This window comes from Diaphorina citri, unplaced genomic scaffold (assembly GCF_000475195.1).
Source record: "Diaphorina citri unplaced genomic scaffold, Diaci psyllid genome assembly version 1.1 scaffold815, whole genome shotgun sequence".
In the NCBI taxonomy this organism is placed as follows: Eukaryota; Metazoa; Arthropoda; class Insecta; order Hemiptera; family Psyllidae; genus Diaphorina; species Diaphorina citri.
In genome coordinates, this window is record NW_007378247.1 from 83,599 (window position 1) to 108,041 (window position 24,443).

The following is a 24,443-nucleotide window of genomic DNA, read 5'->3' on the forward strand; positions in this document are numbered from 1 at the left end:
ATTAAGAAGGATATATGGACCAATTCGAGACGAAAATACTGGACTATTTCGAATTAAAAAGAATAGGGAAATATGGGCATTGTATGGAGAACCACTGATAACATCATGTGTGAAAGGTAGAATCATGCGGTGGGCGGGGCATGTAGCACGGGCAGATAAGGAGTCAATAGTGAAGAAAGTTTTCAACCTGGATTACGGAGCGACGGAAAAGAGGAGACGGGGAAGGCCGAGGAAGAGGTGGAGAGACAACATCAAGGATTGGTTCATAAGTATAAAGTCCCAGCAAGAAGAAGGAGAGGAATGGACACAAACAGCGCAAGATAGACCGAGGTGGAGAAGGCTCATCAGAGCAGGTTTTGGACCTTCACGGCCTGTATAACCGGATAAGTAAGTAAGTATAGATCTATAGAATATAAATAAATAGTAATGAAAAATGAATGCAATACTTTCTCATTATTTTAGTAATAGAAAGTAAAAAATAAAGAAAATTTTCTTAGTGAATGTTAGGTCCGATGTGATATTCAAGGACCTCGTACGGTTATGAAATTATTTTTGTTTCGTCATAGCTCCAAAACGGTCTGTCCGATTCACTGAACCACGACAAAATGGTTTTACCTCAATGGTAGCTTCAATGCTGGCGAAATATTTGCTCCACCAGTCTCTGCTATCATCATCTTCATCATCCATTTCATCAGAGGATACTTTGCGTCGCTTCTTGCCATTGGATTTCAAACTCCGCTGTCTGGATAAACCACCTCCTGGTAATGATGAGAACTGAACACAAACCAATAGAACAGGTAAATATGACGTGACCTTAAAGGCTCGTTCCCACTTGTCATGAGTTTCATCCGATTTTATTCCCGAATGTCCTGTAGGCAATGTAATTTAAATGAGAGTGTTCCCACGACACGATAATGTCATCTAGGCCAGAGAGCTAGCTCAGGGCCCGCGAATCGTAGGGGTCTGAGGGATATTCAGGTACATAATTATGTCATTGTATCCTACTTCCTGAGACGGACTTGACCATAGTCCCATTCAGGTACCCTCAAGAGCCACTGTTACTGTCTGTGGCTTGACAGGGCTGGTTTGGTCTCAGTTTTACGTCCTCTAGCGAGACGAAAACAGGGAGTATACCAGACTGAACTTGCTAAAGAAATAGCAGAGGTTGAGTGCGAAGGCCACCACGCGTAAAATTTGTAGCTAAAACCAAATGTCAGTCCAAAGGAATCACGCTTTTGTTCATAATATTGAGAATGTGCTTATAATGTTCGAGCCATTGTCCATTTGTCCCTATGGAGGGCAAGAGAAATTCCCATACCAAAAGTACTGGCGTGCTGAAGTTGAACACACAAACTCTTGACTATCGCGTAGTAAGTGCTCACTAAGCACCCAACAGTTTCTTCACAGTATAGCCAGGTACAGCGTAGAAGAATGTTAATATCATGAAGAACAACAGACAGAAGAGCAATGTCTGTAGGATTCGCCATTTGTAGTTGTGCCAGACAATATATCGTATGGATTTGAGAGGGTTGAGGAACCACATGAACGAGGCGTCAGGTCGGTTAGGTTTGTCCAGAGGGTCAGGTTCATTACGACCCTGACCAGCAGGGTTCTTCTCAGCCTCCTCTTGAGTGAGGAGATGTATGGGAAAAGGCGAAGAAAAAGAAGAAGACGTAGCTTACATTAAGAAGAGAGGTAGGTATTGCTTTACTAGCACGATGATCCTGCTTGAATCAAAAATTAGTATTCATAGGATGAGGAACCCAAAGGCAATAGAACGTCGAATGTACCGTTCTGCAAAACTGGTAAAGTTATTGAGTCTTTGATAATGTAGGTAGGTATATATTTTATTTAGGCTGGTGTTACTGAATATATCTCAAGGGTTCGTGTTCCCTATGCTAAATCAATACTATCCCTTAGTCTTACTCACTTGCCAAACACCGGGTTAAGTTGTTTGGACACATAGTTCTCCTTATCACTGAGTCTCTTAGATCCCAGCTGTAGCACGACATAGGGGTCTGCCTTTCCGTTCAGATCCATAGGATGAAGATCAGTAGCTTTCACCACGTAAACTCGTACTAGCACATGGATAGGATCGTTGTTAGGCACTCCTTGGAAAAACCCATACTGAGGATCAAATCCCATGATGGTATGGTCTTCGATGTCTTTGGGAAGTGGCCACTTATACACTTTGATGGAGCCCTGGGTACAGAAATAATTCCAGTATTCTACATATTATAAGGTAGGTACCTATTTGTCTACTTATACTTGGCCATTTGTTCAAAATTCAAGATCTAATACCTATACATGAATGTAAATATTTGTTAGTTTTTTTTTCGTGTGCAATAGGTTCATGTGTTTGTTACTCTCCGAGCATGATGGAACTTCGAAGACTAAGTATGCCCTAACAGTAGGCTTGCCAAACGTCCCGAATTGGCCGGGACAGTCCCGAATTTCAGGGGGTGTCCCGGCGTCCCGTTCAGTTTTTCATTTACAGCACCTCTAAAGAGTCCGCACACTCAAGTTTATTCCAGAGAAAAGCTGTGAGTCCATATACTATCCCATTATAAGGATACCAAAAGGTGTCATCTAGGCCAGAGAGCTAGCTCAGGGCCCCCGAATCGTAGGGGTCTGAGGGATATTCAGGTACATAATTAACACATATATTTTTATGAAATTATTTTTGTTTCGTCATAGCTCCAAAACGGTTTGTCCGATTCATTGAACCAAGACAAAATGGTTTTACCTCAATGGTAGCTTCAATGCTGGCGAAATATTTGCTCCACCAGTCTCTGCTATCATCATCTTCATCATCCATTTCATCAGAGGATACTTTGCGTCGCTTCTTGCCATTGGATTTCAAACTCCGCTGTCTGGATAAACCACGTCCATGACCAGTGTCTCATCCCACGTAGGAGACAACGTTTCATCTATCACCTGGGGGTAACATGTATGGTAAATGACTATGTAGTATAAATGAGTATGGTACCTAGGTAAATGGTAAATGATTATGTAGCTAGATATTTAACTCGTAAATATGACGTGACCTTACTTAAAGGCTCGATCCCACTTGTCATGAGTTTCATCCGATTTTATTCCCGAATGTCCTGTAGGCAATGTAATTTAAATGAGAGTGTTCCCACGACACGATATAAGAGGAGGCCAACAGACGATAGCAGTAAGACAATGTGAGCAAAGCAGCAAACGTCCAAAAATGGACCATCATAAATCAACAAAATGGACCATCATAAGTCAACACAATGGACCATCATAAGTCAACACAATGGACCATCATAAGTCAACTCACGAGCGGTTATCCCACCCGTGCAACCCCCATGGGACATTCGCGGACCCTAATAGACCAGGCAGACCCACTCTGAGGCTTACGTGTAGGGTCAAACAGTCCCAAAAGACGGCAACCGCAAGAGTCAAGAGGAGGCCAACGGACGATAGCAGTAAGACCATGTGAGCAAAGCAGCAAACGTCCAAAAATGGACCATCATAAGTCAACTCACCAGCGGTTATCCCACCCGTGTAACCCCCATGGGACATTCGCGGACCCTAATAGACCAGGCAGACCCACTCTGAGGCTTACGTGTAGGGTCAAACAGTCCCAAAAGACGGCTTAAAGGCTCGATCCCACTTGTCATGAGTTTCATCCGATTTCATTCCCGAATGTCCTGTAGGCAATGTAATTTAAATGAGAGTGTTCCCACGACACGATACGATTTTAAAGGTCTAATAATTTTTTTGGGTAGATACGACAATTTTACTGTGGGTCTTCGCTGACACTTTTTCGATATCTATCATAGTTTTCTCTAAACAATTCGGACAGACATACTTACTTAGTACTTACATACATACATGACCCGTCCGCGGCCACAAGTCGTATACAAATGAATTGGTGTGTTCACATTGCCAACAAGAACAACGGAAAAATTGTAACTTTGGACAAAGAAAAATTCGTGCATTGTGAATATAGGCTGTTTTGTGACAATGATATTAATATTAAATAGATTTCGGCGAATTTCAAATAGATCACGTCGCCATATCTTATAACAATCAAAGAGAAATCATGAACGTGAAAGTGAGGAAAGGTGCGAATAACTCACGTAGTTCATAGTAATGATGGTGTCCTGATTGCAGCCAGGTAGCAGAGGTGTCTTCTCTGTAGCACTAATATGAATATCCATCTTCTGCTTCTCACTAGAGTCTATGAATCCATTACATTGGAGTCCAGGATCTAAAACAATGGTTATTATTACTATTTTCTCATTAGGCGCTTTAACTATGTTTTCGCCAGACTAGATAGCTTAAATGGTAGCGCGTCTGCCTTGTAAGCGCTAGGCCGCGGGTTTGATTCCCGCCCGGGGCGGATTTTACCCTGAAAGGATAAGGTTCTTCCTCTGAACGGCTGGCTTTGTAGCAGCTCATGGGAAAAGTTGTAACCCATAACCCAACTGTCCTTGATAAAACGGACACGTAAAAGTAAAGTACTTACTGTTGGCTTTAATAAAGTACTCACTGTTGGCTTGTGTAAAGTACTTACTGTTGGCTTGTGTAAAGTACTTACTGTTGGCTCGTGTAAAGTACTTACTGTTGGCTTGTGTAGTGAGAGCAGCTCTGGTCTTCTCCTCCTTATCTCGCCTAGTGAGTGGTATGTACATGTAGCGATGTATGGAGTTGATCATATGCGTTCCTACCAAAGTGAATCGGCCGAAGCTACGACAGTCTACAACTCGGATTGTTAAGGGAGGTCTGCACAGGGATACAGAAAAGAAATGTTAGTATGTCTCTAGGTGTAAAAGTAATAGTAATAGCCTTTATTTGTACAAAAAAAAAATATTGACAATAAGCTCTTAAAATAATATCTAAATAGTAAAGTACAAAATCAGATAAGTATCTGAGGCCTAGGTGTAAAAGTTGTGATTTTTATACAAGGACGCGAAAAAAGTACTGGAATTGTCTATAAATACCTACATAATTATGTATATGAGTTCCACCTAGTTGTCTTCACAAGAACCATTGATATAAAAGAGAGTAAACCATTATCTTGGACTATAGGTACCTGTGTGATGTCAATAAATAAAATAATATACACACAATAATATTCACTCTTACAGTACTCTTTTGTTTCTGAAGAGTTTCGTAGTGGCGTAGCTTCTTCTGAATTTGTCTATAAGTACCTACACAATTATGTATATGGGTTCCACCTAGTTGTCTTCACAAGAACCATTGATATAAAAGAGAGTAAACCATTATCTTGGACTATAGAGTATAGGTACCTGTGTGATTTCAATAAATAAAATAATATACACACAATAATATTCACTCTTACAGTACTCTTTTGTTTCTGAAGAGTTTCGTAGTGGCGTAGCTTCTTGTCAATAAATAAAATAATATACACACAATAATAGTCACTCTTACAGTACTCTTTTGTTTCTGAAGAGTTTCGTAGTGGCGTAGCTTCTTCCAGATGAACTAAAGAAGAAGCTACGCCACTACGAAACTCTTTGGAAACAAAAGAGTAATGTAATAGTGAAGCGTATCATGAGAAGTTTTGAAAATGATCGTTGAACAAAGAGATAAGGGAACTTTGAAAATTTGAATACGACAAAAAACCGTTATTTAAATAGAAGTGAATCTGGCACAAAGCTAGCTAGATGCAGGGTGGAAATTGACATCTGGATATATGGAGAAACTACATATTATAAGTATCAAATTCCATCATTACTAAATGGTCTACCAGAGGAGCTTAAAAGAATATCTAGACAATAAGGAGAAACTACATATTATAAGTATCAAATTCCATCATTACTAAATGGTCTACCAGAGGAGCTTAAAAGAATATCTAGACAATAAGAACGAAATGAAAAAGAAAATACAAAATCACTATCTTGAAAATAACAATGAAATATGAAAAATGAATTAAATCAAGAATACCTTACATAATAAGAAGAAGTTATGGTCCCTAAAAGTACAGAAGTACTTACAGGGATGATGAAGAATATTGTAAAGAATAAACCTTTTATTAATATTATTATTATACCTAGTACTCGTATCACTGAAATACTAATTAGGTATAAAGAAGAGTAAGAAGGAATATTCCTCAAGTTAACCTGTACAGTTCTTGTTCCGGGAGTTCCAGTTCCAGGAATTTGACCGGGTTACTGAAGTTGGGATTCTTCTTGGCATTCTGAATGACAGAGGAGTAGAGAATGTGGCCGGCACATTCTATGTCTACCCGAGGCTTGTCTACAGACATGAAGTGAACCCGCTTCAAATCCCGCAGACCCCAGAACAGCACTTCGATTCTGAAATACAAAACATGCATCCAATGAACAAAACATGCATCCAGTAAACAAAATATGCATCCACTGAACAAACCAAGTGAGAAGGTTTACTCTCGATGAATTTGCCCTTAGCTGTTCTGCTTGTAAATCGAACTGCTTTACGAGGTAAAACTGTGAACAAAACATGCATTCGATTCTGAAAAACAAAATATGCATCCAGTGAACAAACCAAGTGAGAAGGTTTACTCTCGATGAATTTGTACCTACTTAGCTGTTCTGCTTGTAAATCGAACTGCTTTAGCTGTTCTGCTTGTAAATCGAACTGCTTTACGAGGTAAAACTCTGTAACGGTTTGTCGGAGAAAATTTGGGCCGTTGGGGGGCGCTGAAAACAGGGAGTATACCAGCCTGAATTTCTCTTGCTAAAGAAATAGCAGAGGTTGAGTGCGAAGGTCACCACGCGTAAAATTTGTAGCTAAAACCAAATGTCAATCCAAAGGAATCACCCTAGTTAGGGCTGATTGAGAGGCTGACGAAAAACGCTGACCTCGTCTGTACACGGGAAAAGGCGAAGAAAAAGCATCCAGCCTGAGTCGGGCCAGCAACATGGGATTATCCACATAGGAATAGGAGTAAAGAGTCCTTTTACGTATTGAGAATAAAATTGCATATCTCGGATGAAATTGAACATACATCTACCTCCTTGTACAATAAATACAGCGACATACAGTGCAATGTAATGAATCTAACGGAAAACATGTTCTCATAATGTTGTCTACTTACCGGTATCTCGCTAAGGTGGGTCGGATGCCTTCCGGTACCGGTAGGATAGGTCCAATATATTGCTCTGGTCCTTGTTGTGATACCATGTAGAGTTCCTTAGGATCGGGTAAGTCAGGTAAGTCCCCGGCACCTGATCTGTTATTAGGAGGAAGCTGTGGGAAAAGAAGAAAAGTGAAGATTTGCTAGAGTAGGTATACTTTGGTCAATCAGGTTCAAATCCGATAAACATCATCTTCCTTCCCCTTACAACCTCCTAGCTCCTTACTCGTCTGAGTGATTGCCCAGATGATCACCCATGCAGATATAAACCACTCGCCACGTTGTTTCCAGTGATCCATTAGGAATGATGTATTTAAAGTTATAGTCGCTGGCTGACATGGGTGTGACCATTCAAGTTCCCTTCATCAAACCTCTTGTCACCCATGCAGATATAAACCACTCGCCACGTTGTTTCAGTGATCCATTAGGAATGATGTATTTAAAGTTATAGTCGCTGGCTGACATGGGTGTGACCATTCAAGTTCCCTTCATCAAACAACCTCTTAAAAAAAATGTTTCATCTAAGTTTGGTATAACCGAATATTGAGAATATTGTACATTACCTGGAATAACTCAAACGTAGCTAGGAGTTCCCCTGCAGATTCAGATCCCCGGTGTATAGGATACCACTCCAGTGAGGGGTAATGCATGCTGCGGCTGCAAAATATAACAAAGAGAAAATTCATGTGAAACCTGTAGCTGGAGGACTCAGTAACTTTGTGAAGTTCCATACGAAATTGAGATGAAATGAAATAACTTGTATTCTTCATACCCAAGTGATTTTTTTTTTTTTTTTTTTTTTTTTTTTTTTTAAGGGTTTTAGGTAATGCATGCTGCGGCTGCAAAATATAATGAAGAGAAAATTCATGTGAAACCTGTAGGTGGAGGACTCAGTAACTTTGTGAAGTTCCATACGAAATTGAGATGAAATGGTATAACTTGTATTCTTCATACCCAAGAACCCAAGTGAAGAGTATAAGTTATTTCATCTTAATCTGAAACCCTATAGGGAGACGATATGCACCCTATGATTCACTGAGGTTAAGCAACGTGCGCGTGGTTTGTATCTGGATGGTTGGTTGACCATCTGAGCATTCACGTGCTGCTGGCTTCCCACGGTACCACTCAGGCTGGGTAACCCAGTGCCAGAAATCACCTCATGTATTAAGCTGTAAAAGTATGCACCTGCATACATAGTACAAACGAAATACCTAAAATAAAGACTTACATCTTCAATAATGTCCTTCAGTTTGAGCAGATAGGTCTGACTAGTTTTCAGTCTTTCTTTGAACGAATGTTTGGTGACCAGAGCTTTCAGATTTCTCGCCATTGAGCCAAGATGCTCCTGAAAGTAAAACGTACTCTTCATATTATTTATACTGGTTAATTACGAGGCCAAATGGCCATTTGGTGACCTAATCGTATTGTTATAGCAATTATAGCATCAATCAAATAACTTTTCTTCACTTTACTCGACCCTAATAAAAAAAGAAACACGAGCTTTTTCCACGCTACCTAACCCTATAAAACCCTAGAATGTTGATCATTTGGAAAATTTATTTCTGTACACTACCTAATCCTTTGGCCTCCATTTATTATTTTTATTACGTGTTTCCTAGAAAGTTGCTCAACTGTGGATGTTCTTGTGGTTTAAACTTTGAGTTCGATTTGGTGCAGTTTGTGTACATTTCATATCGCTAAATGAGAACATTTTACTCCCCCATTTTACTTCCCCAGGAAGTAGCTTAGGTAATGGTGGAAAATGTTCATAAATAAATAATGAGGTATGTTATGGAGGGATTATCGTCAAGGGAAAGAATGGAAGCAAAAGTTTTAGCATAATATTATGATTTTTACGTAGGTACGTATATATACAACGTAGGTATATGTATATCTAAAGGAAGCTGTATGCATAGGTACTTACGTGCATACATTATAAATGAGAGAAGTTTTAGGTTTCATTATTAATGTAACGGGTAGAAATTTGGAAAGGGGGGGGGGTCTCCAATGAAAATGTTCATCATGTGCATATCTAGTCAAATTAAAAACAATGTTTTTGGTAAATTTGCATTTTTTTCGCCCCTAATTGATCAAAGTGACAAATACCCGTGTACGTATAAATGGGTAGGTAGGTACTGTGTAGATAATATTGACATAGAACATGTTGCATGAAGTTCTTACTATTTCTCTAAGGCACATTTTGTTTCTCTCCTTGTCGAGTTTAGTTTTGCCAGTCCCGGGGCCCGAACCAGCGTTCCTCGTAAGACTAGCGTACTTGTTACAATCATTGGCCAGATCATCTAGAACTGACTTGAGCTTCTTCTCCGCGTTTGGGTCATCACAGTCAAACATGCTTTGAACTTCCAGGATACCTTCTTCCTGAAATCAAAACAGATCAATATTGTAAAGAGGTTTTTGATGGAGGGAATTGTAAAAACTGTCCTGAAATCGAAGTTGGAACGTTAGAAGGCCACCTATTCCCAGAACGAACCTTACTGGTTTAAAACAAAGTCCACTGCGGGTGGGAATCGAACCCGTGAGATCAATATTGTAAAGAGGTTTTTGATGGAGGGAATTGTAAAAACTGTCCTGAAATCCAAGTTGGAACGTTAGAAGGCCACCTATTCCCAGAACGAACCTTACTGGTTTAAAACAAAGTCCACTGCGGGTGGGAATCGAACCCGTGACCGAGCGCCTACAAGGCAGGCGAACTTCAAAGCTAATTAGGCTGGCTCAAAAGGTGTTTAAAATTAATGAAATCAAATCAAATCATGCATCTTTGTGGTAAAGCAGAGAGCTTTTTTACAATTTTGTGGGTATCACAGAGTATTACAAGTTTAGTCTTGCATTAAAAATCATCATATTTATCATCGCTCGTTTCTTTGACTTGTAATGCCCCCGCTGGTCGCTACTCGATTAAAATAGCTACTCACTTGTCCTCACGAGGCTTAGTGCACCCCGAACTCCAAGCACGGAGCCGAAAAAACTTCGACCCCGCCGGGAATCGAACCCGGGACCTCCGGAGTGCAAGCCTAGTGAGGTGTTTGCATATAGAATACTCACCAGTTTCTCACTCATCCTGGCTATCATATTGGAGTTGTACATTCTCCTCCTATAGTCTGGCCAGTTGGACCGCACGCGGAGTGCAAGCCTAGTGAGGTGTTTGCATATAAAATACTCACCAGTTTCTCACTCATCCTGGCTATCATATTGGAGTTGTACATTCTCCTCCTATAGTCTGGCCAGTTGGATCGCACGTGTACACACGGCTTGTCATCCCAGAACGGTAGGAAGTAGTAGATTCGATCGTGTGTCATCGGCTTAACAGGGGAGGTGGTACTTTGCCAGGATATCAGTTCTGAAGTCACCATCTCTGAGAGTAAAACAATGTAATCAGAGTTTCCAATAACAAACAAGATTCGTAACCCGCCGACCTTTAGGACTGTTTGACCCTTCTAGCTCGCGAGGTTCTAGTAATTCTCTTCTATTCTATACTATACCTAGTTGAGGTTCTATTCCATACTTTACCTAGTTGAGGTTCTATTCCATACTTTACCTAGTTGAGGTTCTATTCTATACTTTACCTAGTTGAGGTTCTATTCTATACGCTGTTTGACTCTTCTAGCTCGCGAGGTTCTAGTAATTCTCTTCTATTCTATACTTTACCTAGTTGAGGTTCTATTCTATACTTTACCTAGTTGAGGTTCTATTCTATACTTTACCTAGTTGAGGTTCTAAATCAAATCAAATCATGCATCTTTGTGGTAAAGCAGAGAGCTTTTTTTTTACAATTTTGTGGGTATCACAGAGTATTACAAGTTTAGTCTTGCATTAAAAAATCATCATATTTATCATCGCTCGTTTCTTTGACTTGTAATGCCCCCGCTGGTCGCTACTCGATTAAAATAGCTACTCACTTGTCCTCACGAGGCTTAGTGCACCCCGAACTCCAAGCACAGAGCCGCAAAAACTTCGACCCCGCCGGAAATCGAACCCGGGACCTCCGGAGTGCAAGCCTAGTGAGGTGTTTGCAAATAGAATACTCACCAGTTTCTCACTCATCCTGGCTATCATATTGGAGTTGTACATTCTCCTCCTATAGTCTGGCCAGTTGGACCGCACAGTTTCAATTCCTCAAACCCTGGAGGTAAACTACTTCTTGTTGAGCACATTGCATACCATAACTTAATACTAGGCGCCCATACAATATTTCTCTTGATGGAAAATATAATCCCCCATCCATCCCTTTTACAAGGGTACAAAATAAATAAATAAAAACTCAAATAAAATAAATAGAGAACAACACTTTTCAGCCTCTACTTTACCCTGAAATGGAACACGAAATACAAGTAGGTATAGGCTTTCTGGTGTTCTCGTGTTGACCCAGCACCTAAATGGGAAGTATTGTGTCTCTTCTCGAAGGAATCACCCTAGTTAGGGCTGATTGAGAGGCTGACGAAAAACGCTGACCCCGTCTGTACACGGGAAAAGGCGAAGAAAAAGAAGAAGACGTAGCTTACATTAAGAAGAGAGGTAGGTATTGCTTTACTAGCACGATGACTCAGCCTCTACTTTACCCTGAAATGGAACACGAAATACAAGTAGGTTTAGGTGTCAGGTGACTAGATAGAGTTGTTCCAACGGGTTTACCTCTTTCTTCCCGATTGGTGATGGCAAAATGGTCTCTAGCCATAGTCCTGAACCAATGGTGAGGATTCAGTAATAGTCAACGAGGCGACTTATGCTTGGTTGTATTCTTTGAAAGCAAACTGTACTGCCAGCTGTCAGCCTGGTCTTGGATAGTTGGAAATGCTCCATGAGGGATTTCAAATGGTTTAGTACAAGCGCTACCGCTACCACACCAAAAAAGGGAAAATGTTCCCAGGAGGTTGGGATACAACATTTCAATACTCACCGTGAGTTCCATCTCTTCATTTTCTTTCTTCACATAGAATGGCCACCAGCCTTTAACTCGTTTCTGTTTGAATATATTAACCATAGGCACATTGCCTTCTACCCTCAACATATCCAGTGTGCATAGCTTGGAAGATTTGGCACCTCTCGGGAACCGGTTCAAGTCTAGGGTAATGGCACCTGAAATCAACACCAGGGGGCTATTCTGCAAAGAATTTCGTACTTTGAATTGTCTATAACGTAATACAACAAAGAAAATGCATGGTTGACGGTATTAATGTCGGGACACACATAACGCACGTACAGACACAGGGAATGTAAGCACTTCTTTATAAGTTTTTCACTCTCCATGTTGCACGCGCCCGCAACGTTACCGTCAAAAAAGAAACTGAACTACATACATAGTCTGTGACGAAGCGATGATGTGTGTCCGTAGTACGTCCAATACTCGGTGCTAGTGCTAATAGTAAAAAACCCTGGACTGAGAGTTTACCTAGAAAGTCATCGGCCGAGAAATGGTCAGCATCCCAGACCTGCAGCTCAAGACGGGCAGGTATCTTGCTCTCACTTTCATCCCATGAGAACAGAGACTCCTTCTTAGAGATGACGATCTTCTCCTCCGCCACCAAATAGTCAAACGGGAATACAAAGCGCCAGTTGAAATTCCCTTCCCCCGTGAGAGAGCGGTAGTGGATGTCTGTACATTGACAGTCTTCCGGACCTTTGAGCCATCTGTAGTGAGATTAAGAATGAAAGTTATTTGACAGAGTGATAAGGTTGAAAACGATTGGATGGCTGATTCCTGGGGACACAATTTGGGATTTAATACAGTTTCTTCACAGTATAGCCAGGTACAGCGTAGAAGAATGTTAATATCATGAAGAACAACAGACAGAAGAGCAATGTCTGTAGGATTCGCCATTTGTAGTTGTGCCAGACAATATATCGTATGGATTTGAGAGGGTTGAGGAACCACATGAACGAGGCGTCAGGTCGGTTAGGTTTGTCCAGAGGGTCAGGTTCATTACGACCCTGACCAGCAGGGTTCTTCTCAGCCTCCTCTTGAGTGAGGAGATGTATCTCAGCCTCTACTTTACCCTGAAATGGAACACGAAATACAAGTAGGTTTAGGTGTCAGGTGACTAGATAGAGTTGTTCCAACGGGTTTACCTCTTTCTTCCCGATTGGTGATGGCAAAATGGTCTCTAGCCATAGTCCTGAACCAATGGTGAGGATTCAGTAATAGTCAACGAGGCGACTTATGCTTGGTTGTATTCTTTGAAAGCAAACTGTACTGCCAGCTGTCAGCCTGGTCTTGGATAGTTGGAAATGCTCCATGAGGGATTTCAAATGGTTCAGTACAAGCGCTACCGCTACCACACCAAAAAAGGGAAAATGTTCCCAGGAGGTTGGGATACAACATTTCAATACTCACCGTGAGTTCCATCTCTTCATTTTCTTTCTTCACATAGAATGGCCACCAGCCTTTAACTCGTTTCTGTTTGAATATATTAACCATAGGCACATTGCCTTCTACCCTCAGCATATCCAGTGTGCATAGCTTGGAAGATTTGGCACCTCTCGGGAACCGGTTCAAGTCTAGGGTAATGGCACCTGAAATCAACACCAGGGGGCTATTCTGCAAAGAATTTCGTACTTTGAATTGTCTATAACGTAATACAACAAAGAAAATGCATGGTTGACGGTATTAATGTCGGGACACACATAACGCACGTACAGACACAGGGAATGTAAGCACTTCTTTATAAGTTTTTCACTCTCCATGTTGCACGCGCCCGCAACGTTACCGTCAAAAAAGAAACTGAACTACATACATAGTCTGTGACGAAGCGATGATGTGTGTCCGTAGTACGTCCAATACTCGGTGCTAGTGCTAATAGTAAAAAACCCTGGACTGAGAGTTTACCTAGAAAGTCATCGGCCGAGAAATGGTCAGCATCCCAGACCTGCAGCTCAAGACGGGCAGGTATCTTGCTCTCACTTTCATCCCATGAGAACAGAGACTCCTTCTTAGAGATGACGATCTTCTCCTCCGCCACCAAATAGTCAAACGGGAATACAAAGCGCCAGTTGAAATTCCCTTCCCCCGTGAGAGAGCGGTAGTGGATGTCTGTACATTGACAGTCTTCCGGACCTTTGAGCCATCTGTAGTGAGAGTAGAGGTAGAGATTAAGAATGAAAGTTATTTGACAGAGTGATAAGGTTGAAAACGATTGGATGGCTGATTCCTGGGGACACCCATTTTGGGATTTAATATTTAATCCCTTGCTTCAACTTTGGGTCTTTCATAGCCAGGCTATGACCACAAATAGACTTTAAAGGTTAGTTTAAGTCTCTTGAATTCATAAATGTGACTGGAAAATCAGCTAATATGAACCCAAAATGTAAAACTAATCATAATGCTTCACGAATAAAATAATCATTATAATCAATGTACGTTTGGATACAGGTAGGTACCTATGTACATGTAGTTTATAGGCAGACCAAGACCATGATTAATTTCTTAGATCAAGTTCAACCAATTATCAATTCTTTCATACTCACGCTTTCACATAGATGTCGCTCATTTTCTCTCCGGTAAAGAACGCATCATCCTCCAGCACCACCTCGTCTGTGTTCCATATAATAATTCTCAGCTCGTAGGCTTTGGGTTTGCGCGGTGCAATATCTATGGGCGGGCCTGGAAGTGGCATATCCATGGGGTATAGGTCTACCCACATCTCTAGCTTGCCTTGCTCTATGCCAGGCTTGTCTGGGTTATACAGGGGCCGAGTTTCAATGTGTTCCGGTACCAGGGTACACCCTACACGGGGGAGAGTATGCCAGTTGTGCAACACGGCCAGCGCCATGTGCTCTTCCGCCCCTGTAAACAAAATAGTTTCAATTCCTCAAACCCTGGAGGTAAACTACTTCTTGTTGAGCACATTGCATACCATAACTTAATACTAGGCGCCCATACAATATTTCTCTTGATTTAATCGTTTTAGAAATGAGTAGGCTAGATGCCCACTTACTACCTGGGGGGATCTGACTTGAGTCCCGACTGTGATATCCGAGTTGCGTCCGTCCGATTTGGGTCCCATTGAAAAAAATTACCTAAAACGAGATATTCTCAAAAAACCCTTTTTTTAGCCGCCATTTTGAAACGGGATCGACCGTTATGGGATTACAGTACATCCTAGAGAAAAAGTGTAAATGTATGAAATGTAGGAAAGAAAAAAACAAACAACTTTTTAATCTATTGTTATTAGAAAAAAATTAGCTGAAAAGAGATATTATGAGAAAACCTCTTTTTTGGCCGCCATGTTCGAAAAATCCTTACGGTACGGGATTACGGTACATCCTAGAAAAAAAGTGTAAATTTACAAAATGTAGGAAATATAAATATAAAAAACTTTCTAATTCATTGTTATTAGGAAAAAGTTACCGGAAACGAGATATTATCAAAACCCCGTTTTTGGCCGCCATTTTGAAAAAAGGCCGCCATTTTGTTTGTGTGCATGATTTTTGGTGTCACCCCTTCCTAAAAGTTTCATATTTTCCCAATGAAGGTCCATACCAAATTTGGTGCTTTCCTGAATAAATGCAGCTTTTGGCCAAAATTGTGACGTTAGGCCACCCACTACTTGTGCTTTTCATTGGTCCGTGTGTGTGTCTGTCTGTCTGTAAACAAAATATCTCGAGAACGGTAAGAGCTAGAGACTTGAAATTTGGTATGCAGTTGTCAAATGTGACAAGGATGCGACACAAAACTTTTGGTTAAGATAGGTGCTGCGGTTGGCGGTATTTTGACCGCTTTTTGGCGGTTTTCGGTGTAATTTATTATTATCTCGGGAACAATAAGAGCTAGAGACTTGAAATTTGGTATGTAGTCCACAAAAAAGACAAGGATGTAACTCAAAACCATAGGTGCTGCGGTTGGCGGTATTTAGGCCGATTTTTAGCGGTTTTCCACCGCTTTTGGCGTTTTTCCTTTAGGGAACTTACTGCATGGTGTAACATATATGACACACTAAGGTTTTACCGGTATATCTCGGTTAAAAAAAAAGATAAAAAAAAAATAAAAAGAATGGGTATCTTAGAATTCTCTAAGGCAACACATATATTTTTTTCGGCAAAAAAGAAAAAATCATGCACTTAAGGGTTAAGTGGCAGGGTTCTCCTGGAGGAACTCTTCCACCCAACAACTAATTCTCTGATTATTTAATTCTTTATAAAATTTATACGGCTTAAAAAAGAGCTATTAACAATGGAGCGCAACTGTGGGTAAAAATTATAAATAAATGGTCGATTCCTATGTAAAAAGTTGAGAAAAATCCAAATCTGAGGTCAAAACCCCGAAAAAATAACTGTCAAAGTACGAAAATTCAATTTTCATTTTCCGTTCTAATGAAAGAGTTCAAATATGTGTGACGTCAGACTTTACGCAGTTGTTTTTTAAGGCTGAAAACTCCATACACAAAAAGTCCAACCTGAAGCTCAAGTGTATAAGTGTAGGGGCTAAACAGCCCTAAAGGATAGGTTAAGCTTCTACGAATGTTGAACAGCATGGACATTGGACTTACTCCTCGTATCGGGCAGCTATCTCCATACACAAAAAGTCCAACCTGAAGCCTAAGTGTATAAGTGTAAGGGCTAAACAGCCCTAAAGGATAGGTTAAGCTTCTACGAATGTTGAACAGCATGGACATTGGACTTACTCCTCGTATCGGGCAGCTATCTGAAAACTCCATACACAAAAAGTTTAACCTGAAGCCTAAGTGTATAGGGGCTAAACAGCCCTAAAGGATAGGTTAAGCTTCTACGAATGGTAAACAGCATGGACATTGGACTTACTCCTCGTATCGGGCAGCTATACCACACGTCGCGCGGTGTCTGCTATAGAACCGATTCTCTAGATCTACTCTGGTCTCTCCAATGAGATCATCAGATCCCACCAGATCCCAATCCAGAACCTGGATAGTAAGCATCGAGTCCTGAGGGAATGTCGCCTCGATCTCGAAACATCTGCGGGAACAAATAGGATGAGAGATTATACAAGGTGTACGTAGCTTGACATTATTGTCCAGCTGGGGGACGTTAAACAGGGAGTATTCTATTATGGGACTGGTTGCTCCTCTCCCGAGAGAGTATGCAATGAACAAATAGTAAGCATCGAGTCCTGAGGGAATGTCGCCTCGATCTCAAAACATCTGCGGAAACAAATAGGATGAGAGATAATACAAGGTGTATGTAGCTTACATTATTGTCCAGCTGGGGGACGTTAAACAGGGAGTATTCTATTATGGGACTGGTTGCTCCTCTCCCGAGAGAGTATGCCTACCTCGCCTACCTCGGTGGTGTAGTGGTCAAGGCGCTCGCCTGGTAAACAGGAGGGCGTGGGTTCAATCCCAGCCGAGGTATGGAATACCTAGTATCACAGAGGGAGGTAGGTCCATACTTACATATTTCTCACTATAATGTATCACAGAGGGAGTTAGGTCCATACTTACATATTTCTCACTATAATGTATCACAGAGGGAGTTAGGTCAATACTTACATATTTCTCACTACAATATATCACAGAGGGGGGTAGGTCCATACTTACATATTTCTCACTATAATGTATCACAGAGGGCGGTAGGGCGCGGGGTCGTTCTGCATTTCTGATTTCGTGCGACATTTCATATCCCTTAGGAATGCCTGTGACGAAATACTTCTTATGCTTGACCAGTCCTAACCACAGGTACATTTGTAGCTTCGTTTGGATTGTCCACCCGTTTGGTCCCATGCTTTTCTTGCCTGGAAGCTGGAACCCAATGGTATTGCTCGTTATTTAGGGTGCCTGTTTGTCTTTTTTTTAAGGGCTTTAACATCCAGCCAATGGTATGGTCATTCACCCTGGTTCCGAGTTGATATTAGATTAGTTTGAAGGCTTCAATACGTTTAAGGTAGGTGAATTAGGGACTCTATGTCATCGGGGTCGTCACCTAGGTTCGGTTGAGGAGAGAGGGATAGACGAGCAGGCGTTAATGTTGGGCTTATTTGCCTTAGATGATCTGTGAGTTTTATTCTGTTGTGTAGTGGTTTTACTTAGATTAGAGTAAATGCATAGTCTTATTATGCCCACCACTCACGCTCAGAGCCTCAGACCGTCAAATCAGTATAAACCTTTAAACTTCTATTTGCCTTAGATAATATGTGAGTTTTATTCTGTTTTGTAGTGGTTTTAGTTAGATTAGAGTAAATGCATAGTCTTATTATGCCCACCACTCACGCTCAGAGCCTCAGACCGTCAAATCAGTATAAACCTTTAAACTTGAAAATTTTACGTAGGTTACTAAAAACAACAAAAGAAGTCCATCAAATTACCTACACAAAAAGTTTTAGGATGCTGAGGAGAGAGGGATAGACGAGCAGGCGTTAATGTTGGGCCTATTTGCCTTAGATGATCTGTGAGTTTTATTCTGTTGTGTAGTGGTTTTACTTAGATTAGAGTAGGTAAATGCATAGTCTTATTATGCCCACCACTTACGCTCAGAGCCTCAGACCGTCATATCAGTATAGACCTTTAAACTTGAAAATTTTACGTAGGTTACTAAAAACAACAAAAGAAGTCCATCAAATTACCTACACAAAAAGTTTTAGGATGCTGTTCATGCTCAAGTTTTGTAGACTTAGAACCTTCTTTGTCTGATTCTTAAAACTCCAACAATTTACTTTGTTGGGGGGCGCATGTGGGTCCTTTTCTGAGCTAGTTTTACAGTTCACTGAAATACTAGTAGGTAGGTAGTAAAATAATAGAGCTTTATCTAGTCTGAGTCGGGCCAGCAACATGGGATTACCCACATGGTCACCCATAGGAATAGGAGTAAAGAGTCCTTTTACGTACTGAGAATAAAATTCCATACCTCGGATGAAATTGAACATACACCTACCTCCTTGTACAATAAATACAAAGACATACAGTGCAATGCAATGAATCTAATGGAAAACATGTTCTCATAATGTTGTCTACTTACCGGTATCTCGCTAAGGTGGGTCGGATGCCTTCCGGTACCGGTAGGATAGGTCCAATAGTAGGTAGGTAGTAAAATAATAGAGCTTTATCCAGCCTGAGTCGGGCCAGCAACATGGGATTACCCACATGGTCACCCATAGGAATTAGGAGTAAAGAGTCCTTTTACGTACTGAGAATAAAATTGCATACCTCGGATGAATTTGAACATACACCTACCTCCTTGTACAATAAATACAAAGACATACAGTGCAATGCAATGAATCTAATGGAAAACATGTTCTCATAATGACAATTTACTTTGTGATTTTTATACTTTCTACTCTTGTTAACTCTAGCTTCTTCACTAAACTTACTTTGAGGAATAGGGAGTTGACCTTGGAGCAATACTTGCCACATTCTTCCTCCACTATGGAGAATATCAACTCTCTAGCTGGTATCCTCTGGTATGCAGTACGCTTACCATGACTTATCAACCAGATGAACACATCGGGTAATGCATGCTGCGGCTGCAAAATATAACAAAGAGAAAATTCATGTGAAACCTGTAGCTGGAGGACTCAGTAACTTTGTGAAGTTCCATACGAAATTGAGATGAAATGACTTATACCCAAGTGAAGAGATAATATTCGTTCTCGGAATGGCGAGATTTCTCCTTTGCTAGAGTAGGTATATATACTTTGGTCAATCAGGTTCAAATCCGATAAACATCATCTTCCTTCCCCTTACAACCTCCTAGCTCCTTACCTACTCGTCTGAGTAATTGCCAAGATGATCACCCATGCAGATATAAACCACTCGCCACGTTGTTTCAGTGGTCCATTAGGAACTGGTGCATTTAAAGTTATAGTCGCTGGCTGACATGGGTGTGACCATTCAAGTTCCCTTCATCAAACCTCTTAAAAAAATGTTTCATCTAAGTTTGGTATAACCGAATATTGAGAACATTGTACATTACCTGGAATAACTCAAACGTAGCTAGGAGTTCCCCTGCAGATTCAGATCCCCGGTGTATAGGATACCACTCTAGTGAGGGAGGGAAGCGGGGTTTGGTGTATGGGTCTGATAGTAACTTGACATGAGGCTTAGCCATGGCGCGACCTATGAACTCAGACTTGCCCTGAGAATCAAACAATCATCAGATTACCTATGTAGTAAAATATTAAACTCCTTATGATCCTCACCCTTATTACTAACTTTATATTAGTTACCTACTAGGGCGATCAGACAAATAGTTCAAACTTGAAGTATGTACCTACTTCATCACTGTTTCTTTTTTTTCAACTTATTGTTTCATTACAAATCTTCATCAGTAAATGGTTTTTTAAAATTAAATTGATCCCATGGGCAAGGAAAACCTAATTTTATATTAGTTACCTACTAGGGCGATCAGACAAATAGTTCAAACTTGAGGTATGTACTTCTTACTTCATCACTGTTTCTTTTTCTTTTTTTCAACTTATTGTTTCATTACAAATCTTCATCAGTAAATGGTTTTTTAAAATTAAATTGATCCCATGGGCAAGGAAAACCTAAGTAGACCCTTGACAAATGGAGTGTGCCTGAAGACATGTTATGTATTCCAATCCTCTCGACCCCGATAAGTAATCAACCTCTATAGCTTAACATCAACTGTACGCATTTCAACGCCTCACTCAGGTACTACTGTCGATGTCGCTTTAATTATACATAGAAGGGTTAAAAGCTTACCAACTTTTTCAGATCTCTAACTATTTTGAAAGATACTGAATTCCAAGGCCTTCATCTCCCAGCCTTGTTAGCTTGGTTGGTAGCGCGTCTGCCTAGTAAGCGGAAGGCCGCGGGTTCGATTTCCGCCCGGGGCGGATTTTATCCTGAACGGATAATGTTCGTTTTCGGAACGGTTGGCTTTCTCCTATTCTGTCTTCCTTCTCTCTTCGCTTTCGGGGCGATAAGACCTTAGCAGTAACAGTTCCCTCTATCTGTGATGTATTCCAATCCTCTCGACCCCGATAGGTAATCAACCTCTGTAGCGCAACATCAACTGTACGCATTTCAACGCCTTACTCAGGTACTACTGTCGATGTCGCTTTAATTATACATAGAAGGGTTAAAAGCTTACCAACTTTTTCAGATCTCTAACTATTTTGAAAGATACTGAATTCCAAGGCCTTCATCTCCCAGCCTTGTTAGCTTGGTTGGTAGCGCGTCTGCCTTGTAAGCGGAAGGCCGCGGGTTCGATTTCCACCCGGGGCGGATTTTATCCTGAACGGATAATGTTCGTTCTCGGAACGGTTGGCTTTCTCCTATTCTGTCTTCCTTCTCTCTTCGCTTTCGGGGCGATAAGACCTTAGCAGTAACAGTTCCCTCTATCAAACCTTTTTCTTAAAAGGCCTTCATCTCACACTCACCACTTTATCCTGATCAAATATCTCGATGATAATAACAGGAGGATCTGCCTGTATTTCTTCCTGAGTTCCATACACCAGGATTTCATCCATGACCAGTGTCTCATCCCACGTAGGAGACAACGTTTCATCTATCACCTGGGGTAACATGTATGGTAAATGACTATGTAGTATAAATGAGTATGGTACCTAGGTAAATGGTAAATGATTATGTAGCTAGATATTTAATTGTCAAGAACCGCAAGAGTCAAGAGGAGGCCAACAGACGATAGCAGTAAGACCATGTGAGCAAAGCAGCAAACGTCCAAAAATGGACCATCATAAGCCAACACAATGGACCATCATAAGCCAACACAATGGACCATCATAAGTCAACTCACCAGCGGTTATCCCACCCGTGCAACCCCCAATGGACATTCGCGGACCCCAATAGACCAGACAGGCCCACTCTGAGGCTTACGTGTAGGGTCAAACAGTCCCAAAAGACGGGGCAACTGCGACCTAGGGGCGCCCCTATTGAAACCTTGTAGGGTCTGAAACAAGTTCTCTTCTCTTCTTTCCCCTAATTTTCTATCCCACCAACAGGCTTAGCCTGAAGGCGATCATTGGTTGGGTGGAAGAGCTCACAGTGTGAATTCTGCCATTAAGACCTTAACGCCACTGAGTTACGTGAGACTCTAAGGCTGGCCACTCACTATCAGGTATACCTGATCAGGTGTCAGGTCTACCTGATAGAGTCAGTTCTGCCTGATAGTGTTTGTGCTCATCAGGTATCAGGTAGACCTGACACATTCGAACCTTTTCACTCGTACCTGTCAGGTCTACGTGATAGTGTGTGTGCTCATCACCTCATACCTATCAAGTCTACCTGATAGTGAATAGCTGGCCTAAGACCCGTATAGTATTGTTACCCATCATCATATAACAATAGTTAAATAAATAATAGGTACCGTCCTCTACTAACCTGAGTTGTTTTACAATATTCTCCAATCACAACGCGAGCAAACGGTTAACCCAACTGTCCTTGATAAAACGAACACGCAAAAGTAAAGTACTTACTGTTGGCTTTAATAAAGTACTCACTGTTGGCTTATGTAAAGTACTTATTGTTGGCTTGTATAAAGTACTTACTGTTGGCTCGTGTAAAGTACTTACTGTTGGCTTGTGTAGTGAGAGCAGCTCTGGTCTTCTCCTCCTTATCTCGCCTAGTGAGTGGTATGTACATGTAGCGATGTATGGAGTTGATCATATGCGTTCCTACCAAAGTGAATCGGCCGAAGCTACGACAGTCTACAACTCGGATTGTTAAGGGAGGTCTGCACAGGGATACAGAAAAGAAATGTTAGTATGTCTCTAGGTGTAAAAGTAATAGTAATAGCCTTTATTTTTTGTACAGTAAAATATTGAAAATAAGCTCTTAAAATAATATCTAAATAGTAAAGTACAAAATCAGATAAGTATCTGAGGCCTAGGTGTAAAAGTTGTGATTTTTATACGTAAAATATTGAAAATAAGCTCTTTTTTTTTAACATCACACTAGGCTAGGGAACCCCTGCTCCATCTTCCAAGTTCAAACTTCTGGCCTTGTACCGGGTCCCTCGCAGCCTCAGGGACACTGCATCACAACGCGAGCAAACGGATCCGAGAGACCGGAGGCGTCAGAACCAATGAGAGATCTCGCCTGATACATGTAGGCACGGAGCTGAAAACTCTGCCAATAAACAGAAAAACGTCGAGTTGAAATTTAGACATCAACTTGGAGTGAAATCATCTCTAAAGTGATGATGATTGATTGAGCTAGAAAATTGATAAATAATCAGTGATCAAGAACACCTACGCAAATCCTGCAATGAACGACCTGCACAACCTGCGCCAAAAGCAACTTTGGCCGCCCTGAATTTGTCCCTAAAAACCGGCCGAAATTTGTCACCTCAGAACCAATACCTACCTAATCTAGGCGCACGGCAGTGCGCCAGGCCAAGTTCCAGCCTGAGCACGCCAGTGTGTATATTACACGAAACATTTCGACGCATGATGCTTATACTGTGGGAATTTGTATGCTATGATGGTTTTATCACCCGAGTTTTTATCACATGACCATTATACTCTGTGAATTTTTCTTGTACGTCATTTTCCACTACAACTTTTTCTCCAATGAGGCCACACCGCTAGGTCCATACTTACATATTTCTCACTATAATGTATCACAGAGGGAGCTAGGTCCATACTTGCATATTTCTCACTATAATGTATCACAGAGGGAGGTAGGTCCATACTTACATATTTCTCACTATAATGTATCACAGAGGGAGTTAGGTCCATACTTACATATTTCTCACTATAATGTATCGATGCTTATACTGTGGGAATTTGTATGCTATGATGGTTTTATCACCCGAGTTTTTATCACATGACCATTATACTCTGTGAATTTTTCTTGTACGTCATTTTCCACTACAACTTTTTCTCCAATGAGGCCACACCGCTAGGTCCATACTTACATATTTCTCACTATAATGTATCACAGAGGGAGCTAGGTCCATACTTACATATTTCTCACTATAATGTATCAAGAAATTTCAGCCTGATATCCTCCCTGTTTAAAGTCCTCCCAGCCAGACGTAACCCCTCATGAGTAAATAATAAAATTATTAAATTAGTGATTAATGCATGTAATACAATTACACTTTGTTAGGTACTATTTTGTATAAGTTTGCTCCTTAGTAACTACCTATTAGCATACTTCACAGCCTCGTGCTTTGATGTAAGTAGGTGACCAGTGAACTCTACCATAATAGGTGATAAAGGTAGATTGTACTTAATACTATACCTAAACTTTCCTACTTAGTTGAATACCTAAACTTTCCTACCTAGTTAAATACCTAGCTGCTTTCCTGCTTAAGTATAAATACCTAGCTGCTTTCCTACTTAAGTATAAATACCTAGGTTTCCTACCTAGTTAAATACCTAGCTGCTTTCCTGCTTAAGTATAAATACCTAGCTTTCCTA

General features: G+C 40.9%; 1 protein-coding gene and 1 non-coding gene across 2 annotated transcripts in view; one reads left to right on the forward strand and one right to left on the reverse strand.

The window, feature by feature from the left end:
• The window catches only part of LOC103512257 (otoferlin), a gene marked incomplete at its 5' end in the record, with an annotated part of 57,737 nt that overhangs the window by 7,969 nt on the left and 25,325 nt on the right, over window positions 1-24,443 (reverse strand). Inside the window, 13 exons of the mRNA XM_026825776.1 lie at window positions 616-758; window positions 1,390-1,626; window positions 1,935-2,202; window positions 2,747-2,901; window positions 4,109-4,243; window positions 4,598-4,758; window positions 6,120-6,314; window positions 7,076-7,227; window positions 20,006-20,167; window positions 21,438-21,572; window positions 22,399-22,443; window positions 23,074-23,145; window positions 23,619-23,720. Coding sequence (XP_026681577.1) covers window positions 616-758; window positions 1,390-1,626; window positions 1,935-2,202; window positions 2,747-2,901; window positions 4,109-4,243; window positions 4,598-4,758; window positions 6,120-6,314; window positions 7,076-7,227; window positions 20,006-20,167; window positions 21,438-21,572; window positions 22,399-22,443; window positions 23,074-23,145; window positions 23,619-23,720 — 1,962 coding nt within the window. The remainder of the gene's footprint in view (window positions 1-615; window positions 759-1,389; window positions 1,627-1,934; window positions 2,203-2,746; window positions 2,902-4,108; window positions 4,244-4,597; window positions 4,759-6,119; window positions 6,315-7,075; window positions 7,228-20,005; window positions 20,168-21,437; window positions 21,573-22,398; window positions 22,444-23,073; window positions 23,146-23,618; window positions 23,721-24,443) is intronic.
• Window positions 20,819-20,891, forward strand: Trnat-agu. Its single transcript has one exon. It is a non-coding gene; the product is annotated as a tRNA-Thr (tRNA).